The sequence below is a fragment of the Cydia pomonella genome, chromosome 1 (genome assembly GCF_033807575.1).
Source record: "Cydia pomonella isolate Wapato2018A chromosome 1, ilCydPomo1, whole genome shotgun sequence".
Taxonomy (NCBI): Eukaryota; Metazoa; Arthropoda; class Insecta; order Lepidoptera; family Tortricidae; genus Cydia; species Cydia pomonella.
In genome coordinates, this window is record NC_084703.1 from 3474237 (window position 1) to 3499173 (window position 24937).

At 37.5% G+C, this 24937-nt stretch overlaps 1 protein-coding gene across 2 annotated transcripts in view; it reads right to left on the reverse strand.

The window, feature by feature from the left end:
• Window positions 1-24937, reverse strand: part of LOC133526623 (dipeptidase 1-like) — a 314385-nt gene that overhangs the window by 133618 nt on the left and 155830 nt on the right. For both annotated transcript variants that reach the window (XM_061863317.1, XM_061863320.1), the window contains exons 3-4: window positions 11760-11901; window positions 10667-10823 (exon numbers count right to left, since the gene is read on the reverse strand). In XM_061863317.1, the coding sequence (XP_061719301.1) occupies window positions 10667-10823; window positions 11760-11901 (299 nt within the window). The remainder of the gene's footprint in view (window positions 1-10666; window positions 10824-11759; window positions 11902-24937) is intronic.

The window sequence follows — 24937 nt, forward strand, 5'->3', positions numbered from 1 at the left end:
TTAATTTAGGTAAACAAAGCAAAAGTGTATAGCCAAGACGCGCGAGCATACCTTGTTACGCGCCCGGCCCGCCCCGGGCCGCGGCCGGCCGGTCAGCGACACCTTCTCGTAACTCATGAGGCCCTGGTACTTGCTTCTTGCTAAATTAAATTTTTGGACAGTTTTTTCTCGATTTTGGCCACCGTAGCCTACGGAGACTAACAAGCAACGCTAAGCGGTCTTCGTAGTCTATGGGTGTTGTTATATTACGGGTGTCAGTCACATGCGTGTTTCTGACTTATGAAGTAATTGTTTTTACTATGCAACCAAATGAATATTTTGTAAGTTGGCAGCAATGCACTTAGTTTAAAACTGTATTCGTTTTGATTTTGTTAGGTTGGTAGCCATTAATCGCAGTAACGTTATAGCGATTAAAAGCACCAGTGCTGTTATGAGGAATAGACAATATAGACTTTCCTTGAAACCTTTTATGTATGTTCTTATATTCGTGTTAATGAATGCATAAATGACAGATAACAGTAGAGGAGTACGAGTAGGAAAAATACATTATTGATCTAGATACCTGTATAAGAATTCGATCTATTCGTTTTTGTATGCCTTTCGCGCCGCGACATGTGAAAAGGGATTCAGAGCGTCAATCCATTTACAAATTTGGTGCCCCGATTTACAGATTGAATTAAATTTCTTGGAAAAAATACATAAACCATAAAAAAGTAAAACTTTCCTTAACACCATCACATAAGGTAGCTTTTAAAACGTCCGTTAACAGAAAAAGGTGGGCGCCTCGATTTGCTTCCAACTATCAGACAAAACATCTTCGACTATCGGATACTTAAATAAGAACTCTATTTCCTAGTCGTTAAGGTTGCTATTTGATCTTTACGAATTTGGAAGAGTTTAGGCTTAAAATCTGATAAGAAAATAGAATTCCGCCGTCCATTCTTACAGTTCTTAATTCTAAAATGGCGTAAGTTCTTTGTAGTTTGTATGACTTATAGACCTTTTTCTTTATTAAGCGGGAACCTTTTAAGGTATAAAGACAAAATGTCAACTGACATTTGTAGAAGTTGGATTTCGTTTTCAGCGAACCTTTAGGGATTGAATAAAGGACAGATGTTGCCAATAGATGCGTATAAATTGAAAATAAATAAATTGGATAGGTAGTATTCGCCACACGCAGCTCAACGAGGGGGTGGAGGGGGTTTGTGTCGGCAACGCGCATGTAACTCCTCTGGAGTTGCAGGCGTACATAGGCTACGAATACTGCTTACCATCAGGCGGGCCGTATGCTTGTTTGCCACCGGCGTAGTATAAAAAAAAAAGAAAATAAAAGAAAAAAAAGATCGGCATATAAAATTGATTGCAGGAAAGACCGTTATAGGGAAACAACTCTTGCATTTTCATACCATCCTGTTTTGATTTTCGAATCAAAATAGGATCGAATAATGGGCCCTGGAGAGAAAGTACCTTTTCTTCAATATGCTTGAAAATGTTCACATTATTGTTGCAAAAATAGTACGGGAAGTTCTTCATTATGGTCAAACTCAAATAAAAAAAAATCAAACCATTACTGTCGTGTTTTAGCGGACGGGAATTTATTATTGTATTTCCTTGGATTTCACGGGCCTATAAATCCCGGTCTTTTGATAGGCTTGCGTGGGGATATAGATCCAACACGTAGAGGTCCCTTGGAGAGCTTTAATGTCATGTAGAACGCCTGCTGGAACCCGTTCACAGGCCCAACAATAGACACCCATGACCCGGTCGCAGCAGGCATTGGGACTATTGTAGTAAAAGTGAACAGTATAACGGTCTATGGATTGAAGTTTGGGAGGACAATGAGACTGGGTTATTGCAAAGAGGTCCGGACACCTGCCATAACAATGTTTTCACTAGTTATTGTATTTATTTTTACTTTTTAAAAACACGTATCCACTAAGAAAAACCCACAGAGCCAATTATTTTAGCCGCGGGCCGCGTCTACACGACCCGGTCAGCATCATTTCAAGCTGTGTCATGTCTCGTTCATACAAGACCGTCGTGTATGATCGTGCGAATACTGCTTAATAAAATCAAAGACTATAACTTTTATATTTTTTTTAAGGATATCGTGCGTGCACTTACAGCTTATATTGCACAATTATATTGAATGAACGAATATTGAATGGTATCTAATGGCAGAATAAGTTGTGCCACTTTTGCCTTTAACTTTTTTTATTTTATTTTATTAAAAACTGGTCGGCGATTGGCTCTAGTCACACCTGATGGAAAGTGAAGACAGGGCCTAAGATGGAGCTCACCGCTTTTAAATAATTAAAGAGGGTAATTGTTTTTGACGTTTTTGATGTGAGTGTTGAGTGATGATTATTTTACCTTATTTCCTCGCATATTTGGAGAAAAGCCCTATATATGCCTCGGCAGGAACAGCAATTCGTGGATTTGTCTTTGTCGGACTCCGCTACGCGTCGCCCGAATCGAAACTCATCCACGAATTGTTCTTTCCCGGCTTCTGGAATAATGTACTATTAAAACCTTAAGTTAGCTCATTTTACTTAAAAGAAACATTTTTTTATTTAAAAAAATAATCATAACTGTATTGAAAGATTTTTTCAAATTGGCTTGTATAAAAATATTCTTGTGTACAAATTTTTTTTTATGGACAATTTGTAGCAAAGACGGGTGTAAGACGTAATGTCTCCTGGAGAAATTTTCACATTAATATTAACTGTATCGACTATAATAGTGGAATAAAATAGCGAATTATTATTTAAGTATAGGAATTTTCATTCTGTGAATTTCCGGGCAAGACAAGCGCCTTTTTTAATCCAGCTTTTTTTATGAGAGAATGTGTCGTTTAAGTAAAATGAGCCAACTTAAAGTTTTAAGGCAATTTCCCGTCAGGGCCCATAATTTTTATCCATACTGTATATTGTGCTATACACGGTGTAACGCGAGGAACGCGAAAGATTTTAACCACACACTTCTGTGGCCAAAAGAAGGAAGAAATGTTACATGAGTTATAGCAAATTTCGCAAAAAAATCATGTTTTAATATTTTTTTTTACATAAAAAGTTAATTTTATGCTAAAACTGGCATTAATTTTTACATTTTTTTTTGCAAAACCTAGTTTTTGCAAAGGTCACTTGTCACTTTTTGACATCTATCAATAACGATATTTAGACTCATCGCCAAAAAAAAGGCGTTTTGAACTTAATTATAATATTAAGTATTTTTTTATTGGTATTAACTCTGAAACTAGGCGAAATCCAGAAAAGTCTCTAAATGTGATCTAGAATACACTGTTAAAATCTTTCGGTTTCCTCATGCTACACCATGTATAGTTTTATTTTACACGCTGATGTAAACAAGAAATACATACATGTACTTTAAGAACTTGCCTTTGGAATTGCAACTCTTTGTTTTAACAACACGGTTCAAATTTAAATGCATTTGAACTTCAGCTGAAACGGACACACGATGATGTCCTGATGAATTATGCAAACGGCCAACAACGTAAGGCAAATTCGAAAAACGAAGATCGCCTCTTTCTGTCTCTGTTGCTCTTTTAGCGTTCGATAGAGATGCAGATAGATTTCAAAGTTCGATGTTCGCGGTAGCTGGCTAAGTAAGGGTTAACTTCGTATATAAGTATAGCTAGTAGTTGTGATTCTATCCCTTCTATTTTCATCACCATAATCTGATTTCACATTATGTTACAGTACATATGGCGCTACTTTACCGCACTAGTGCGATTATTAGCACATTACACTACACATTTAATGGGCCATATTACTGTAAAACGTACGATACACGTGCGAATAGATTATTCCTACTTTCCGCACTTGTATCGTAAATAACTATTTATGGGTATGTTTATTGGGCTATAACGCATTTAAGTACGTCTAGACGCGGAATATTTATTTAGGCCAATTTATTTATTTATATAATCTTTATTGCACAATACATGAAGGTACAAATTGCCTTAAGGCATTCTCTACCAGTTAACCAATAGCCTACCAGTCTATCAGTCAGCCAAACATTTTTTTTTTTTTCAAAGAATTTATATCCTGCAAGATTGAAATCATTTTAATAATGCGTGTAGTCCGTATTTGCGCGATCTTAGATATGCATAAATTTTTGCTCTTTATTCCGCTTTTTTCTTGTAGCTTGAAAACGGTACGTCCGAAAGAAAATGTCATTCAGTTCAATTTTAAAGAGGGTTAAATTCTGCGTCGAATAAGTATATTAAACTTCAAATTTGGTTCAGTGATACATCCATAATGAAAAGTAAGAAAACGGGAAAAATTCTCAAACATATATTTTATTAGGAAAATCGCCTTTTCACCAATGTCCGATTCACCAAACCTTGCTGTTAGTGACATACAGTAATTGATGATGGTTCTTTCTAGATCGAGTGGTTAGGCAAGCCAAGAAAAAATGTATCTCCCAACGGCCCGATTCGAAGAATGAAACACGATAACGATAAGTTCTCATTTAGATATCGTTTGTATGTCGTATAATTGACAGAAGCAGCACGATTCGGACAACAAATGTCACTTTGACGTTAGAAATATCGTAGATAGATCTTATTGGGATTACAGCGGAATCAAAATAACATCAATTTTGATATGTCGTTTAGTTATCGATCATTTAAAGATCTTAAACGTGTCTTAATCATTCTTCGAATTGGGCCGCAAGGCTCCCAAAATGTATATACGCCGCGCAAACTCGAATTACACGCATTTAGGACCAAAGGTATTAAAACCATTTCCAGGTAACTGGAAATTAATTCATCATATTTTTAAATCTCATTTGATTGGCTTATAAAAGATTAATAAAAGCTGCCAAGAGCACGTCGGGCTATGCTTAGTAGAGGGTTTCGTAGTTTAGTTACCTTTCTGTTAGAACAGGTGGATTTGAACGGGGGCTATTAGTAAATATCATGTACATTACATGCAAAAGAGAGTGATTTCGCATCATTTTTTACGCATATTTACTACCGTTTATTTGACGATCGGTTTGGCCTAGTGGGTAGTGACTCTGCCTACGAAGCTGATGGTCCCGGGTTCAAATCCTGGTAAGGGCATTTATTCGTGCGATGATCATAGATATTTGTTCCTGAGTCATGGTTGTTTTCTATTTATTTAAGTATTTATAAATATTTATATATTATATGTATCGTTGTCTAAGTACCCTCAAGACAAGCCTTATTGAGCTTATTGTGGGACTTGTGTAATAATGTCCTATAATATTTTTTTTTAATTTGTATTTTTTTACTTAAGTTAGACTTTGTACGACAACTGTAAACCGGCTTAACCAATTATCTTGGCTATAGTTTCCTTTGAAAGTGTTTATCAAGCTATAATTTTAAGATTTTTTTCATATTTTTTGGACTCATGAGTCTATGGTTCAAAATTTACTTCTTGACGCATTATTTTTTCGGAGCGATTATTTCCGAAAATAATTACTTTATCAAGAAATAGTTTTCAAATACCTATCCGTTTTGAAATACCTATCCAACGCGTCACCCCACACCATTAGGGTTAAAGCAAGAAAAAAATCATCCCCACTTTACATGTAGGGGAGGTACCCTTAAAAACTACAAGGATTCCTAGTTGAGTACGGAACCCTAAAAAGCAAAATTCGCGTAATAGATACAAATGGTACGTTCACAAAGCATGTACGACCCACCTGTTGAGGCCGTCCATCACCACGTTAACCCCGATACCCACATCAATTTGGGCTGGATTTGCCTCGATTTGTCCTGGACAATTCGAACGTATAAGTACACTTAACACACACTACACAGACATCGCATTACGAAGTGTTTACGAAGAACATGAGGTCAGCACTCATTAGGTCATAGAGTTACAATAATATATGTAATGGGGGAGGGGGAGATGACCGAACGAGATGCTCTTATGGAACTTTCAGTAGGAGTTACAGAGAAAGCGCTATTTTTGTTAATCGCTGACATAATCTCACTTGCCTTGTCTGCCTACTTCTAAAGTCCTTGCTTGTGTTCTGGATACTCAGACAACGATATATATAACATACAAATACTTAAATCCACAGAAAACTTCCATCACTTAGAAACTGTGCTCATCACACAAATAAAAGCCCTTACCGGGATTCGAACGCAGGATCATCGACTTCATAGGCAGGGTCACTATCCACTAGGCCAGACTGGTCGTCATTTTCTATCTATTTAACTAGATTTTAGTATAAAGTTCTACATCATATGTAATTTAACCTTCCTTTTGCGGTAGTCGGGAAAATAAAATGCACGATATTTTTTTACGGAACTTTATTTGCCCAGAAATTAATGCAATAAACAGAGCAAAGTAAAATAACAAAGGGTTCTGTTCACAGATGAAAGGTAAAAACGTTCCCCGAATAGGTAAGTAGGGTAAATTTGAATTTATGTTACCCATAAATTGATAGGAGGTATAGGTATTGATGGCAGGCTCGGACACAGACAACATAGACACCGCATAGGGCGTTCGCTAGAGTGGGCGGGTGCACGGAGCGGGCATACGCACGCAGGTGCCATTGTAGATAAAATCCTGCGCACGTGTCCGCGTCAGTTGGCGTTGCTGATAGTATTTTTCGTTAACCCGCACAGTGTTCCGTGCAACCGTGCAAGATAGCGGACGCCCTGAAGCGCTTACAAAAAGCCCAAGGAAACCACACATACGGCCCGATTCGACGAATGAGATACAAATGATAAGTTCTGGTTTAGATAAGTTCTCATTTAGATATCGTTTGTATGCGTATAATTGACAGAAGCAGCTCGATTCGGCAAGCAGCAGAACTTAGACTCTCAGCACACGGAGCGTAAGCGTAGGTGTCGCGTAAGCGTATCGTAAATATGTTACGAGTACGAGACGCGTCGAGTTCTGGGCACCAATCGTCGCGTAAACGTAATCGTGTTATAACTGAAATCCTAATAGTTGAAATCATGGCGTCACTGGCGTCAGATGTCTTCGGCAGATGTATCGACGATCTTACTTTCTCGTCAGATGAAGATTTTTTTACGTCTGTATTACGCTACGCCTGTCAATGACGAAAGAAATCTCATACGCTACGACGCTTCGTGTGCGGACTATTTGAACTTGTACGTGCTCGTAGGGCTTTCGTTCTACGCGCGTATTACGATACGCTTACGCGCCTCTTACGCTTACGCGCCGTGTGTTGAGGGCCTTAGTTATATTTTACACCATTTATATACTATAATAGCTTAATCACATCACCCCAGTGAAATTATTGTTGATATTTTTAATGCAAGTACTGGTCGTAACTGAGGGCGCATCTGAAATACGCGGTCGCGCTCCCATACATTTGTACGACGTACGACGACCTCTCTTGTCTTTTGCGTCACACTTGCTCATAAATGGTGTTATTACGCGTAGGCGATGCGGTCCATAAATCCTAAATTACGACCTAAGGCACAAAACGTACAAAATTACGTATCCGTACGTATTAATTTGTTCGTACAAAATTAGGCAGATGTTTTTTTTACGGGCGGTACAGGAACGAAGAACTCGTGTTTAACTAAACCCTCGCCTTCGGCTTCCGACTTCAATTCACACTCGTTCCTAAATTCTTGTGTAGCGCCCTTAATACACAATGTGCTCTAGTGAGGTGGTCTGTGCTCGGGCCCTATTTAAATACGGGCGCAGATTATAACGGATGGGAAAAACGTTTAAAGGCGATTATAAGCATTGGATCATTACAAGTTGATGTTAAATTTTGATAAATTATTATTATGATAATACCTAGATACGACTTACGTTATTCTAAGTAAAATGTAATTAGTGGATTACTGTCATTGGCCATCTGGTATGTAATCACTCATATGTAAAACTTTTATTTACGGCTGTTGTTGTCCTAAACATCAATAAAAAAAAAAAATTAGGATCGAATTGTGATTACCGAAGCGGTTGCTATAGTTTTGTTTTTGCCTGCAAGATAGTGCGATAGTAAATAAGGATTTTAGTATTAGTTTTTGGCAAAAATTTAGTTTCTGGTGTATGCGTTTATCGTTGACTGTTATTTTCTTTCCACAGGCAACTAATACTCATCGAGTCAATAGGGAATATTACGCGAAACTCTGCGTAGGGGGCGCCACTACCACAATCCATCACAATCTGAGGGTCTAATGCGAAACAAGAAAATCGAAATTTCGTTATTTAACCTCTCTAGTATATGCACAAACTAGGTTTATAGGATTTCCTTTTTTTCATATTTAAAAAAAAAGTTCAAAGCGAAACCTATAGTCCTAGAATATATTGAATGAATATACTGTAGCGATCGACATCAAAATCAAAGTGATTTGTTATGATTTAGTTAGTGGAAACCATTTTTTCCCGAATTAGAATTTCACAGAAAAAATACAATTTTTTCGCTAGGATCGCAAAGCTATTCTTCCCATCCCACTTAACCGTCTCTCAAAATTTCCGAACCAACACTTCACAGGAAAACCATAATCAACTAATTACATTTGGCAATTAATTAACAGACACCCTGTAGATGGGACCCTTCGTCCTTTGTCCATCTGTCGTCGTTTGCTTCTCGCCTGAGGTCAGACTTGTGCCTATTACCGAGGGTTGCCTAGCAACGGCGACTCGCATATTTAGGACCGACAAGAGGAAAGGGGACGGCCGCTTCTTCATACAAACGTGGTCCCCATTTTCCTTTCTCTATTTTGTCATTATGGAAAGCTGTGACACAGCTATGCCTTTGACTTTTTTGATTTTTTGATTATTGTAAAAATTTGGCGAATAAAAACAGATTTCATACAAATTTCATAGATACCTGAAAGGGATAAGTTCGCCTTTGTACAAATGATGTGTGTGTTCTTTCCTGTTTAATGTTTCTTTTTGTACAATAAAGTGTTTTACTTCTACTACTACTACTACAAAATTTTTAAATGCTCCTAACTTACAATCTTCGAGCAACACCGGGAAGGGAGACGGCATTCGTACTATTTCCCCCCTGCCTAAGCATAGGTACAACTGTACCTATGGCGGTGCATGTTGTGACTCGTCCGTATACAAAAAGAGATCGAGGTGTGCAAGGTCTTTGACGTGTGCCATTTTCTATGTATTTGTGTCGTTATTACAGATTGCATTTTGTATGTAGTGAGTGAGAAGTGCGACTGTGTATACGTTCCCCCCGCAAAATACGACAGAATTATTTGTACGGTAAGATATCGCTTGGACTCCTCCCTTCCGACGTGCCAGAAGCCGGTGTTGCTCGAAGCTTAAGTATAATGATTAGAAATTCGAAAAAAATCAAACGTGATATACAACATATTGTGTCATAATATTTTCAATAATGTTTATATGAAATTACGTTTGTACGAAAAGACGATTTTGCGCGGCCTCCACGTTCGTCAAAATATCTCGTTACAGCTTCCTGAATTTTGTAACTGACAAGTGGGACGCCGCAATACGTGCGACACGATAAGCGATATGTCCTATAGTTTCTCCGCATTTGAGTTCCAGGACGGTACACCAGCGGCCAAAGTTCTCAGAAATATCTGAAAACTATTGTCAAGGCGTTGGAGTGCGTGTTTAGATATTTTTGAGAACATCGGCCGCTCCGATGTATCTGATGGCGACTGTACTGGTTTGTTTGATCCTCGACTCGCTTATGTTCGGTAAGATTTGAAATCGTTTGCAATTTGTTACGAATTCACTTCGCCGTGCCCTAAAAGGACAGTGGGACGGTGTTTTATCAATATCTACTGTCTTGGGGCTGAGCTGGAGTTTCGATTATTTTTTTGTCCATAAAGAACTAATTATACACCGTGGGCTAATTAAGATATTAGATTTTGGTAGAATTGACTTTAAATGATGACTTTGAACGATATTTTTTTTTATAAAGTTCATTTTGATTTGATTTGTTTTTTTTTTGTAATATACAGTTAGTAGGTAATTTCCTCGCGTTGTGGTGAAAAATATTGTGTTTCACTCCATTGTGTGTTATTTTTGGTGGTAAAGTTTGTTTAACCCTCGCGACGCTTAAGATTCCACTTTAAGAACCACTCGTCGCTACGGGTATCAATATTATCAATAAGGTCAAACAAGAACCTTTTAAAACCAATAACTTTTTGATTTAGATTTTGGCTTGATTTGATTTAGTCTAGCTGGGACGCAAAATGTGTCGATGACACTCTTGCACCGAACTACACCGTAGCTTCTTTATCGTGCTTGTTTAGCTGGTATAACTTACTTAAGTCCCGACATTCCCCTCGCGTAGTCGTAGGGCGGACGTATCATGGTTAGAAAGAATCAGTCTTAAGCTACGGAATGATTACTTGGGGATTAAACAGCGTTTTTGCTACTTTTAAATAATGATTTATACAAGTCTAGCAGTGTTTACCTGAGTCCCGATCTTACCCACTGCACTCTCAGCAAGCCTAGCAAGTATTTTAACTTGGACCAGGGTTCCACGGTCGAGGTCGTTGTCCAGCTCAAACTCGTTAATTTTGTTCCATAGGAACTTGCCGACGTATCATGTTTAAACAGAATCTGTCTTAAGCTACGGCATTATTACCTGGGGAACTATATACAGCGTTTTGCTACTTTTAAATAACGATTTGTAAAAGTCTGGGAGTGTTTCGTATTTTTAAAACCTATAAATAGGTGGTATAACTTACCTGAGCCCCGACCATCCCCTCGCGCAGTCTTGGCAAGTCTGTGTGTGAGTATTTCGACTTGGACCAGGGTTCGACGCGGGTGAGATCGGTGTCCAGCTCGAACTCGTTAATTTGGTTCCGCAGGAACTTGCGGATATTCCAGGGGAGGTCGTTGTGCCTGGGGGAAAAGGTTTATTAGTGTTTTTAACATCGCAATGGTTACTGGTTTATAAAGTGAAATACGAGAATTTTTTGTACAAAATATCATATTTGATACAAGCTTTTATCTCTGAAAATACTTTTCTTGTAATCGGCAACTAATACTCATCGAGAATATTCCAACAAATCTGAACATGATCAGGTTCCATTGTTTTATCGCAGAGTTCCCATGTCCTTCTTCTGTGCCTTTCATCAAATCAGCTCGATGGTATCATAATATTGCATTGTCACCCAACTTACACACTTAAGTATGTAAAGTTTCAGCTCAGTCAAATACTTAATGGGAAAATGGTCTAATTTAACTTGCAAGATTTAACCCGAACATACCACATAACATTGCAAGTTATATAAAAGCTTAAAAAAAGGACCAAGACCTCAAGTATCCAGGATTGGATATGAACCAGTCTTCTGCATTTTGCCGTCGCCGGTATCAGTAATTATTTATGTTAAAATTACCAGTATGTGGCAAGGCAGAGTATCTTAGTTGGCAATTATATTTGTCACAGATGTGTATGCAGTTGCATTCTTTATTGCTTCTGAGTTTTATGACAGCTACTTACCCATCAGTAAGCGGTAGGTACTTCCTCAAGTATCTCGCGGTCATAACTAGCGGCGGCGACTATCGCCCTGATTGCGAGCATGCACGCTATTGAGCGACGTTCGCACGGGTTCACCATCCTCTCTTCAACAATCATTGATTTGTACGGTAAGCTACTTATCCATCAGTAAGCGGTACTTCCTCAAGTATCTGCTTGGCTATCTCCAGTCGCTCACGGTCATAGCTAGCGGCGGCGACTACCGCCGTGATCGCGAGGAGTTTCCACGCTATCGAGCGACGTTCGCACGGGTTCACCATCCTCTATTCAACAATCATTGATTTGTACGGTAAACTTACCCATCAGTAAGCGGTACTTCCTCAAGTATCTGCTTGGCTATCTCCAGTCGCTCACGGTCATAGCTAGCGGCGGCGACTACCGCCGTGATCGCGAGGAGTATGCACGCTATCGAGCGACGTTCGCACGGGTTCACCATCCTCACTGGAACAATAATTTGTGTTTTTGTATACGTGAAATTTAACTGGTTTCATTTGTAAAGGCCTGTGCACACCGGCTGCGTATAGACAAACACGACACACGACAACGCCACGCAAGCGGTGTGCCGTCTTTTATAATTAACAGTTTAGTTAAAACAATATTACGCACACAGGCCTTTAATATTTGCGCGTGGATAGAAATGAAGCCAGTTAATTATCCTTCAAGTATGGTTATAATGGCGGTTGCCATTCCCTTTGAGAATCACCTGGCATATAATTATATATTCTGTTTGAAATTGACTGCAGTTTTGGAGTGATTGGGCAAATTCCACGAAAGATAACTGGCCGAAATTAGATTTATCTCGGCTACGAGCAGATGTGGAGTAAAATTTTCGATTGTTTTATCAGTGAACTTAATAGGTATTGCACATAAAATATTCACGCCACTTTTTATGGCTTAAAATTATGTTATTTTACCCATGCAGCTACTAAATTAAAATGCTAGGTAATATAATTATGGGCGTGCAATAGAGAAAGTAACAATGGCCAATGTACGAAAATCTATGTGAAAAGCGTCTCTGCTTTATAAACATATTTATTATTTTTCCTACTCCTCTACTGTTATCTGTCATTTATGCATTCATTAACACGAACATAAGAACATACATAAAAGGTTTCAAGAAAAGTCTATATTGTCTATTCCTCATAACAGCACTTGTGCTTTTAATCGCTATAACGTTACTGCGAATAATGGCTACCAACCTAACAAAATCAAAACGAATACAGTTTTAAACTAAGTGCATTGCTGCCAACTTACAAAATATTCATTTGGTTGCATAGTAAACACAATTACATCATAAGTCAGAAACACGCATGTGACACCCGTAATATAGCAACACCCATAGACTACGAAGACCGCTTAGCGTTGCTTGTTAGTCTCCGTAGGCTACGGTGACCAAAATCGAGAAAAAAACTGTCCAAAAACTTAATTTAGCAAGTAGCAAGTACCAGGAGGGCCTCATGAGTTACGAGAAGGTGTCGCTGGGCGCTTAACAAGGTATGCTCGCGCGTCTTGGTTATATACTTTTGCTTTGTTTACCTAAATTAAGATTTATTTTTGTTGACTCGTAGGAAAAGTATTGTATGCAACGTTGTATAAGTAGGTCAAAAAATGCTTGTGGCGTATTCCTTTACAATGTTCGCCTACGCCTTCGGCTCCGCCTCACATTGTAACTCACGCCACTCGCCTTTTTTGACCCTTCTTATACAACTGTTGCATAAAATACTATAAAAGGGCTACAATAAAAAGAAACTCTGCTGGCTGAACTCACTGCACCTTAACTGACCATTGGTTGACCTGGGGGCCGATTTTTGAATTTCGATCGCTCGATTTCCTGTTCTCCCTTCCAGGGATCGGAACCGGTTTTTTGCAAAACCGTCGAAATAACCATATATTTCGGTTTATTTTATACTCAAAATGTAGGACTCAGTTGTGTTTTCAGATAACGACTTCGTATTATTAGATTGCCCGATTAGGAATGAAATAAATGGGTGAATCAACTTTTTTTGTTTTGTTATCCTGTCCCGTTGTCCAAGGGACAACAGTGGCACAGTTTGTTTGAAGAGACGTTGTATGCCGTTTTATTAACATGCTTAGTAGGGGGCCCATTATGGACATTGGTTATAACGTACACAAAAACGCAAGTTTAATACATTTAAGTACCATAAAATCAGTATTCCAATGAACTTTTGTCCCCTGGACAACTAATCGTAACCATGGCAACGAGTGACGCTAAAAAGTTGATTCTCCCAATTAACAAAGAACGAAAAAATACCGTTTTCGTTCCCATACAAAAAATACCGGTTTCCGATCCCTGCTCCCTGTAATAATATCTCCACTACTAGGCATTTACGAGTACTTTCTACTAATAGAATTGAAAACGAGTGGTAAATTCCACTTAATTCCCAATTTCTATCGCTCCTACTTCAAAAGTATCATTTCGCCGTTTTCAACAGATTTTCGAGTGACGAAATCGAGCGCTCGAAATTCAAAAAGCGGCCAAGTGCGAGTCGGACTCGCCCATGAACGGAACCCGTACCATTTATGACGTATAAAAAAAACTACTTACTAGATATAGATAGATAGATAGATACATTCTTTATTCATACCCACAAAATACATGGCATTAGCATCAAAACAAACAAAAAGAAAGGTAGATCTCGTTCAAACCAATTTTCGGTGGAAGTGTGCATGGCAATGTATATCATATATTTTTTTTAGATTTTTCAGTCCGTTATTTTAGAAGTTACGAGGGTGGGGGGGGGGGACACATTTTACCACTTTGGAAGTGTCTCTCGCGCAAACTATTCAGTTTAGAAAAAAATGATATTAGAAACATCAATATCACTTTTAAAGACCTATCCATAGATACCCCATACGTATGGGTTTGATGAAAAAATATTTTTTGAGTTTCAGTTCTAAGTATGGGGAACCCCCAAAATTTATTGTTTTTTTTTTCTATTTTTGTGTAAAAATCTTAATGCGGTTCATAGAATACATCTACTTACCAAGTTTGAACAGTAGCTCTTATAGTTTCGGAATAAAGTGGCTGTGACATAAACGGACAGACAGACGGACATGACGAATCTATAAGGGTTCCGTTTTTTGCCATATGGCTACGGAACCCTAAAAATCGCCCACCTGGCCGCGTAGCCAACGTTACAATCATTAACGCTCCGTAGCGTATCGTAGTCATCTCTCTCTGTCACTCATCCATATTAGTGCGACTGTGACAGTTGCGTTTCGTTCGCCACGGAGCGTGTACGATAGGCACGTTGGCTACGCGGGCTGTACCCTCACCATGAGTTTTACGCGGCCTTAAACGCTAGCGACTACGCCAACCGGAACGCAGTGTATCTCTAATGTCAGTACGAGGGAGATGCACTGTGAGTTAGTTTACGCAGTCGCTAGCGAATATGTTAGCGTCAAACTCGTGGTAAGGATCCTAATTTGTTTGGAATACGGTTTACGAAATTTTGATTAACAGTGTCATCGGTTTACACAATATTAATTAACTTAGGATTCATGTAATTACTTACTAACTAAACCCACCAACGGAGCGGCAGCTGACGTCCACGAGTGTTCATCATACATAGCCGTTAACCACTATACGAGTTATCGCCCGGGAGGCGATTGGTCATAAAAATCTCCTTAATTAATTATCAAGTAAAAAAATCTTATTTATCAACATTCATGGTTACTCTACTAGTCTTATGAAGTTTGTCATTGTCAATTTTTTTTTAAAGCGATGGGTCCGTGACAATTCTATGTAACAAGTAGGGTGACCATGAGACTCAAAAAAATATTGAGATTAATGGCTTTGATTTCATCATATGTCTAACTTATACTAAGAACAAAATATCTGAACACGCACTCTAGTTTTCCACAACAGACGGCCCGACTCGAAGAATGAAATACGATAACGATAAGTTCTCATTTAGATATCATTGACAAAAGCAGCTCGATTCGGACAACCAATGTCACTTTGACGTTAGGAATATCGTAGATAGATCTTATTGGGATCACAGCGGAATCGAAATAAACGTCAATTTTGACATGTCGTTTAGTTATCGATCTTTTAAAGATCTTTCCAAGATCAAACGTGTCTTAACCATTCTTCGAATCGGGCCGAGAGGCGTGTTCAGATATTTGTGAGCACCTTAGCCACTCCGATATATTTGATGGCGACTGTACATACATTGTTGTTGATGCAAGATTAATCCAACAACACAATATCAAGATGGCGCCGATTTTAGTGTCGGCGATAAAAGAGATTTACGGTAGCTACCATGCGAGTGACAGAGATAGACTACCTCCCGTAGATGCTGCGTAAGCTGCTTTATGAAGCGTTTGAAATAAACAGAACTAAAAATAATTTACTTGTAAGCACAAACACAAAAGAGAAAATTGTATAAAACAGAAAAATATGGAAAGGAGAATGTGTGATTGGTTGACTGGTAGAGAATGCCTTAAGGCATTAAGTCCGCTATTTGTACCTTCATGTATTGTGCAATAAAGAATAAATAAAAATATGTAAAGGAGAATGTGCCACGAAATGGTCTCATCTCAGCATGATGCTGGCTAATTGCACCGCTGATCTTCCGATGATGATCATTTAGGTTAGAAGTCTCATAAAAGATCCAAGATTTTTTGAAGTCTCTTTGCATTTTGAAAGCTTTTTAATTTTTTTGGTGATAATTATTTACGTGACAATTAGTGACATTTTCTCAAAAATCAGTTATTTATCTATTACATGAACAATACCCATTATATTTTTTCCCATGTACCAATACCGTGCGTTGTTATCAAATCCCCTGTCTAACACTTTAACATAATAGCCAACACTGTCCATCCATTATTAAAAAGTAGTAAAAACGCGTGTTCAATCAGTGAAATCCCTTTGCATTTGAAATGGTTCTTAGAATAGGCGCGCGGGCGTCACTCATACTTAGGCTTTTAAATATGTAAAATACTAAGTTATGCGTTTGTATACTTTGTCATTTGAATAAGAATCTCAATTTTTTTGATTTTTTGTTTTATTTGGAAACGTGAATACAACTGAAATGAGCGTTTCAAAATTAGTTTACAGGCCTAAGATACGTTAAGCTACTGATTTTGAAAATGATTTAAGTATTTCATAAATGTTGAGTACACATATGACAACAAGTTTGGGTCTTTCTAGTAGGTAAAAAATACCTGTGTCAGAAATATTGTATGCTAGTAAAAAATCGTTATGGGACAAACGCATTTAAAAAAAAAATCTCTTCTCTTAACAATTCATGTATATCGCCTGTAATGGTATAGGTAGCTTTAGATTATCTTAACTTTGCGATGTCTACCGAAAAGATGCGAACGAGTTAACAATATAATATATGTATGACCCTTGTTGCATATTGTACACGAGTTATATGCATCCCCTAGTAGTAAGTGATGCGAATGACGAAGGAGACATATATATATATATATATATATATATATATTATGGCGGAAAATAATAAAGTTATTAAAATCGTTTTGATATTTTATAAAGTCAACATTTCACGCATCATATCAGGCAACAGATCAAAAGTCAACACGGTTAGAGCCGGTATACCTTTATTTGACGTTCATAAGCGCATTGTAATATGCTTACTTGAATAATAAACTATCTTTATCTTATTTTTATCTTTATTTTATGAACATATAATGACATTAAATTGATAGTAAGTGGAACGCATTAGGAGCATATGCTCCCTCTAGTAGTGAGTGATCTGTGCACGGAACACAGAATAATATGGAAGTCGTAAAAACGATCCAAATTCCGATTGCAATCAATTCCTTGTGATCGCTCTCCACGCTAAGCAAATATGGATTCCTGTGAGTTATTAATGTTTTATAAAAGGAAAAGGAGGCATTTCGTACATTGATCCACCAACGCGTAGCCAACATGCAAATCGCTTACGCTTCGTAGCGATCGAAATGCAACTGTCACTGTCGCACTAATATGAAAGAGTGAGAAACGTAGGTGTCGCTCTTGAGAGCTTACCCTCTGTCGAAAACCTCGGCCAATGGTCATATGTATTATACAGTGAGTCCCTATCCATTGGACAAAGCCGAAATGTACATATAATAAATAAATATTTTAATAAATATTATAGGACATTATTACACAAATTGACTAAGTCCCACAGTAAGCTCAATAAGGCTTGTGTTGAGGGTACTTAGACAACGATATATATAATATATAAATATCTATAAATACTTAAATACATAGAAAACACCCATGACTCGGGAACAAATATCCATTGCTCATCACACAAATACATGCCCTTACCAGGATTTGAACCCGGGACCATCAGATTCGTAGGTAGGGTCACTACCCACTAGGCCAGACCGGTCGTCCACATATGCATTAGGGTATTTAGAACCAGTGTACAAAGTATCATAACAGCCGGTGTAGCGGTTTCGAAGAAATTAACAAATTACCATTTTTTACTTTGGAGCAGCCTGTATGTGTTAGTAGCTCCTAAGGTAAGGTAATATCCTTAAAGAATAGTATGGAGCATTCTTCAACCTTTTTCAATTGCTTCTTACTATAATATATTTTACAGTACATATGGCACTACTTTCCCGCACGCGTGCGGTAATGAGCGCTTTCCATGCATTTGTCAAAACTTTAAATACTGAGAATATACTGTAAAACGTTGTAGGATACACGTGCGAATAGATAATTCGCAACTCGTGTTAATTTAAAACACTCCCTTCGGTCGTGTTTTAATTCACCGTCACTCGTTCAGAATTTCCTATTTTCTGCATTTGTATCGTAAATAACTATTGTTAATAATATTGCCTCTAAGCTTCCTAAAAGTCAGTAAATTTTCATCTAAAGCTTATTTTTTTAACTGCCTAAGATCGAACGGCCGAGCGGAGCGAGGTCAGACAAACAATGCAACCGCTCATCCGGCGTTGGCTGTGTTACTGCCGGATAACAGAGCGGACCATCCATACGAAAACTGCCGGATACAAGGACGTGCCGGATTGACGAGCTTCGGATTACCGAGCGCCTAGTATTTGGAGAGAATCTTACAAAGATCGAATTAGTCCCAAACTAAGCAAATTATGCGTAATAGTTGGCGACAATATACATACGTATATAGATAAATAAATACTCGTATCATATAGGTACATAGAAAACACCCATGACTCAGAAATATCTGTGTTCAACACACAAATAAATGCCCTTACCGGGATTCGAAGCCGGGATCATCGGCTTCATAGGCAGGGTCACTACCCACTAGGCCAGACAGACTAGGTCGTCGAATTACATACAAGGTGTCTCCAGTTCTTAAAGAACCCATTAAAACAGACACTTTTATCTGTATCTGAAAGAATCCATCCATTCTCAACTCGATAAATCTTGTTCCTTATCTACTTCCAAAGAAAACGTTCAAAACATTTTATCTTTGTCTAATTACTTGAAAAATTCATCGATTCTCGCTTTATCTCTTTCTAAGAGTTGCATTCTGATTTAAAAATCAGTTTTTCGGATTCCGTAACAAGAATAGTACAAAAGGAACCCTTATGGTGCGACTCTGTCCATCTGTCCGTCTGTCACATTGTCCTATTATGTCCTATATTGGAAGTGTAATATTTTTATTTTATTTATATTAATTATGGAAAATGTCCAATATAAAGAGGAAGCAAAATTTCAAAGTCTAGTTACCAGGTCAAGTGAGGTTTGAAAGAGCTCAAATTGATCATTACAAAATAATTTTTTTTTTCATACTGAAAAAAATTTACTTGTCTCCCTTATCTCCGAAGTTTACCAATGAAAAAATATAATTTTTTTAAATATCAGACTTCTACCCTGATCACTTTTTTAAAATAACAATAAACTTTGCGGTTGTTTATTATCGTTGAGATTACACTAAATACACTTCCTTTCAAATAAAACAAAAAATATTGAAATCGGTTCTCATGATAAAGAAATTATCCCTGAAAAACCAACATACATAAAGATCGCGCAAATTAGTTAGCCAATTTGCGCTGTACATAATAATGCTAATAGTATACTTCTAGTCAAAAGTCTTTCGTGATTACAGTTACATCAGAAAATTTAAAGTTTGTACGGAACCCTCGTTGCGCGAGATAAACCAACTCGCACCTGACTGTTTTTTTTTTTTTTGTGGATAATCGTACACAGATCGATCTAGCCCCAAACTAAGCAAAACTTGTACTACGGGTACTACATAGATAAACACAAATAACTTATATACGTAGAAAACAGCCATGGATCAGGAATTCCGTGTACTTACTGGGATTAAAACCCGGGACCATCGGGTTCATTGGCAGGGTCACTACCCACTAGGCCAGAAAGGTTGTTTCGATATTAGAGATGAACCGGTTTAGTCCTTTGAACGCTTTATGTCATAAACACAAACATCACTCAAAGGCCAAGCTCCCGGGCGCAAGCGAGCTAATGTAAACCTTACTCAAAAGTGTGAAGGGTACTTTGATAGCGTTCGCCATAACACATATAGTTGTCCTTGGCGCGGTGGGCACGACTAGTAACGACGACTTTAGGTGTTCTTGGCGGTCACAAGGTTAATGGCGTCCGCTAGCTGGCGCGGTTGCATGGAGCGGGTGAGCGGGTTAACGAAGAATAGTATGAACAATTTCGTTTGAAATAATATGTCCAGCCATTTAAAAAAAATCTGTTAAAATCAGTGAACTTATGTTTTTAGTTAAATATTTCTAAGCACTCGCTCCTACTGGCATAAATATATGCGCGAGCGTAAAGTTACGTTCTATATAAATACGAGCCAGATGCATAGAAATTAAGTTACGCATACGCTAGCGAATATGTCCGTGTTACATCAGTGTCTCTCGTGTCCATAAGGATCCTTCTCTGATGAAAAGCCACAAATCATGTCAAATCAGTAAGATTTTTTAAGTGTGAATATCGCTTCGTTTTCTAAGAATAAAGGTGAAAGTTTTGCCCGCAGTATAACTTTAGAGAGGTGCGAAATGGCACAGAATAAATGGTGCGGAGAAGTGGTTTAAAAGATTAAGAAAAGACGACCGTATACATGTAAGCACTTAAGGTGACGCATCGTTAAACAATAAAATGTAAAAATGCGGCATTTACTTGTTTCTCGAAACCCGCGCTCATGACGATACTTCGCGCGTAATGAATTTGCTTTTGCGCTAACTTATTCTATAAGGTCGTATGCGGCCAAATGGGTTTTACCGTTTAAACTAAAAAAACAAGAATTGATCAAAAAATCACAACTACAGAATTGAAATGTGTGTTTAGACTAATCTACATGGAAAATTTAGAGGCCTTTGAACGCCAAGAACCCCTAAAGTCGTAGTTACTAGTCGTGCCCACAGCGCCAAGGACAACTATAGGTGTTATGGCGGACGCTGTCAAAGTAACAAGTAAGTTCACACTTTCGAGTAAGGTTTACATTAAGAGGCTGTCAACACCCAATGTCCTTGAAATTGATGTTACTTAAACAGTTTTTTAAGAAAGACTATTTGTTTTAGTCACGTAAGAAAAATATATGTTCATATTAATTATATTTCAAAGACCGTGGTCGTACTCGATACACGATTGAACGAAATCGGCTCGATAGAAAATAATTGCAAAGATTGGTCTTAAAATCACAATTAAACGGTTTTATGTCTTTATTGTTTTGACTTATGGGTCTGCAATTAAAATCACAAATTCAAAACATTTATATCTAAACCGTGGTCGAGTTAAATATTACACTAATAATCCACTTTTTTTTATTTAAATATTTTTCTTATTATTCCCTTGCCCAGGCCCAGTAACATGCGACAGTGCTATCTCATTTACTCCGATACAAATAGACAGTGTGCGCGCTTTAGGTATTGACAGCCTCTTAACTATCGTTTGCCTAAACTTTGCGAAAACTACTACGTCATAAGTAATTCTGATAAATATTGTGTTTTCGTTTGAACGTTGTTTTTAACATAAAAAATAAGTCATTTTCAACGCATGTTATTTGAGTTCACATCTCGTTGCCTCCGGCCTTTTTCACATTTGTATTGCATATATCGAAAACGTATCACTAATTGAAATATAATATTTACTGTAGATAAATACCACATAACTCATGCAAACAAAGCAAAACGTTTAAAAACCGTTAATCCGACTCTGTTTCGCAACAAAACCCTATTTTGCATTATTTTTCATATTTTCCTCTATATATAGATCGTGTCATTGACGACGATGCGTGACTTGATTCGTATTGTCAAATTATTAAAGATTAGATTTGACAAATCTACACGCCGTCGTGGATGACAGGAACTATAGTGGTTATTGTACCAAATTAAATACGGCGCTTCGTCTAGTGGCTGCGTGAACCAAAGTTGGACTTAACCTCCTAAGATCCTGAGTACAAAGTTTTGTACATATTCAAAAATCTATTTTGAGCTTTTATTATGTATATAGTCCTCCTCATCGTTTTCGATGACGGCGACTCCAAATAAACACATTATGGACGTTGTCTAGCATGAGCCCTAATGTGGCTGGCCAGGCCGAACTTGCTCTTAAATACTCTATTGCACGCGTGACAATAAATATAAAGCGTTATTATGTAACTAAGGGTTCCAAATTCAAAAACAAAACAATTGCTTCTGGGTCTCAGGAGGTAAATCGGAGCCACCATGATTTTTCTTGTAAATTGTTACGCGTGAGATCTCAACTTTATTTGATACTAGCGGCCCGCCCGGGCTTCGCACGGGTTACACAAACCTTAACAAATTATACAGCAGAGCTAAACCTTCCTCAAGTTCACGCACTCACTTACCAAAATAGTTCCCTTTCCCAGGTCTTGGCCAGGAAGAACTTTGTCTACTACATCATTAAGCGCGGTGCTAGTGTTACGGCCTTGTCTAATTAAGAGAAATTGGAACTACATAATATATATAGTTGATAGTACAGTTTTTATTCGTAAAATTTTAGATTCTAAACTTCAATTAGGTACCCATAAGTATTGCTAATATCTCGAACAGTACCCCTAGTGTAAATAAATTCGATTTCGAAACGTGACGTACGCGTTTGCGTTTAGTCTCATTTTGTATTGGATTTAGAAAGAGCGCGCCAAGCGGGACGTTTTGGAAGCTCAAAATCCTATACAAAATGAGACTTAACGCAAACGCGTTCGTCACGTTATGATGTCGATCAAATATACACTAGGGGTACAGGCTCAATTACCCGAAAATACCGTTGGATTAATTGTAACTCGAAAAGTTATTTTTTATTATATTTGAATAATGATGATATTAATATTACTTATGTTTATGTACAGTCGAGGAAATTGATTCTTTAGCATTTAACGTGTCACGTTACAATGGACAGCTCTTACCATAAGTATGTACAGCCAAATTTACTTGAACCGCAAGTTTCTAAAGAATCAATATCCGCGACCGTACAAAACCATATTGAAATTTTCAAATAGTAATACTTTATGATAACACGATTTGAATAAAAAATCACCAATATAATAGGTTAATTCTCCGCTTGAAATTATTTATTCAATTGTAATAAGCTGCCAAACATATTGAAAATGCTGTACAAGCAGAGAGAATGATGTAAATTATGCAAACAGTTGTATTAATTGTGTAAATTATTATTTATGAGACAATTATGAATTTATGAGTTCCCAATTTGTTCCATGGGTTAACAATACGACCGCGTTTACAACAATTTGCACAAATTGGTAAATTTTACCCATGCTGTAACCTAAATTATTGGATATAGGACATAGGACGGGCCTTACGGGCAATAAAAATGGGGCCAGTACAGTGGTGTCACGCACACGAATTCGAGCCAATCGTGCAGTCTAACGAAACCTTTGGCCTATACTCGAGTAGATGGCGACACCTTTTGATATTTAACACATATCAGTAAAAAAAGTGACGGTGACATAATCGGACAGACAGACGGACATGACGAATCTATAAGGGTTCCGTTTTTTGCCATTTGGCTACGGAACCCTAAAAAACATGGGTCTAATACCCATATGTTATTCTAAGAGTTTTAGCCCTGCGTCGAAAGATGGCAGTAAATTTAGTTAACTACAATATTTACTTCATCAACGCCTCTATACTTAGTTCTCTTTGATACAAAAAAAATATTCGATAAAAAGTGAATTTTATAGGTACTCATTCAATTTGTTATCAAAGTATGATTTCGTCACAATGAAAACATGTATTCTCTAGACAACCAAACAATATAGACATATTAAAATCAATTTTGATTTGATAAATTTCAAGTAGTCTCCAAGATCAGCATTTTTAAGTTAAGGGATATACATACCTATACTTTAATGCCCATTTTGAACGCTTTATGTCATAAACACAAACATCACTCAAATGCCAAGCTCCCAGCCGCAAGGGAGCCAATGTAAACCTTACACGAAAGTGTGAAGGTTACTTTGACAGCGTCCGCCATAACACCTATAGTTGTCCTTGGCGCTGCGGGCACGACAAGTAACTACGCCTTTAGGTGTTCTTGGCATTCAAAAGGTTAAAAGGCAAAAATTTCAAATGTTTTCATAAAACTTACTGAGAAAAAAATAAGTTCTTATATATAGATTTTAATACTCTGGTGAGTCCATTTCCGTTCGTTTTTGTAATTAAAAACAGCAATAATAGTTAATTTTAGTAACCGTTGAAACGCATCACTTTTTGTATCCTTTCCACATATTACTAAAATAAACCTGTATGATACCGTAGGACCATACTTAATTCCCGACAATGCGGCCATTGTCGACGATTGGACCTCCGGAATCCCCATGACGGATCGCCTGCCATCTATTGGAGCATTTTGACGTAACACACACAATAAGTATAATCAGGAATTATCCTTTGAACAAGGTACTATTATTTCCACACTTGAAAGCGTACTGAAGAAAGATTATAATTTTCGTTTACATCTGGTTTAACACCTAAGTCAATTATGCTGCCAAAACCGGCATACTTGGCAGGCAGGCCATACAAAGTCTTATATGAATAAGAATAAGAAACCATTTATTGCCATACAAAATACAATGTTTAACTTTAAAAAAAAAATAGGCATGCGCGGCAAAAGGAACGGACTCAGCATACGCTGCGTCAGCCATTTTATTACAAATTGACTGCGCAGCGCTGATTTTCAGTCCGTCCCCTTCACTGAACCACATTGATATGATATGCGGGTTAATGGATTTTTTGTTTTATTACCAGAGATAGCTTGTGTATACAATTATAGTACAAAAAAAAAAATTATTACAAGTGAATATTTAATATTTTAATTTGGTATTTACTTGATATTGACAACTGGTTACATTTATAACTCAAGTATTTTACTGAATATGTACAAACAATGCCATAGTCATAAGTTTCGTTCATTGAAACGTACAGCGATAAGTAATAGTACTTTTTGTATGAGATAATACTTATAAATAATAAAAAAAAAATACAAACTTAT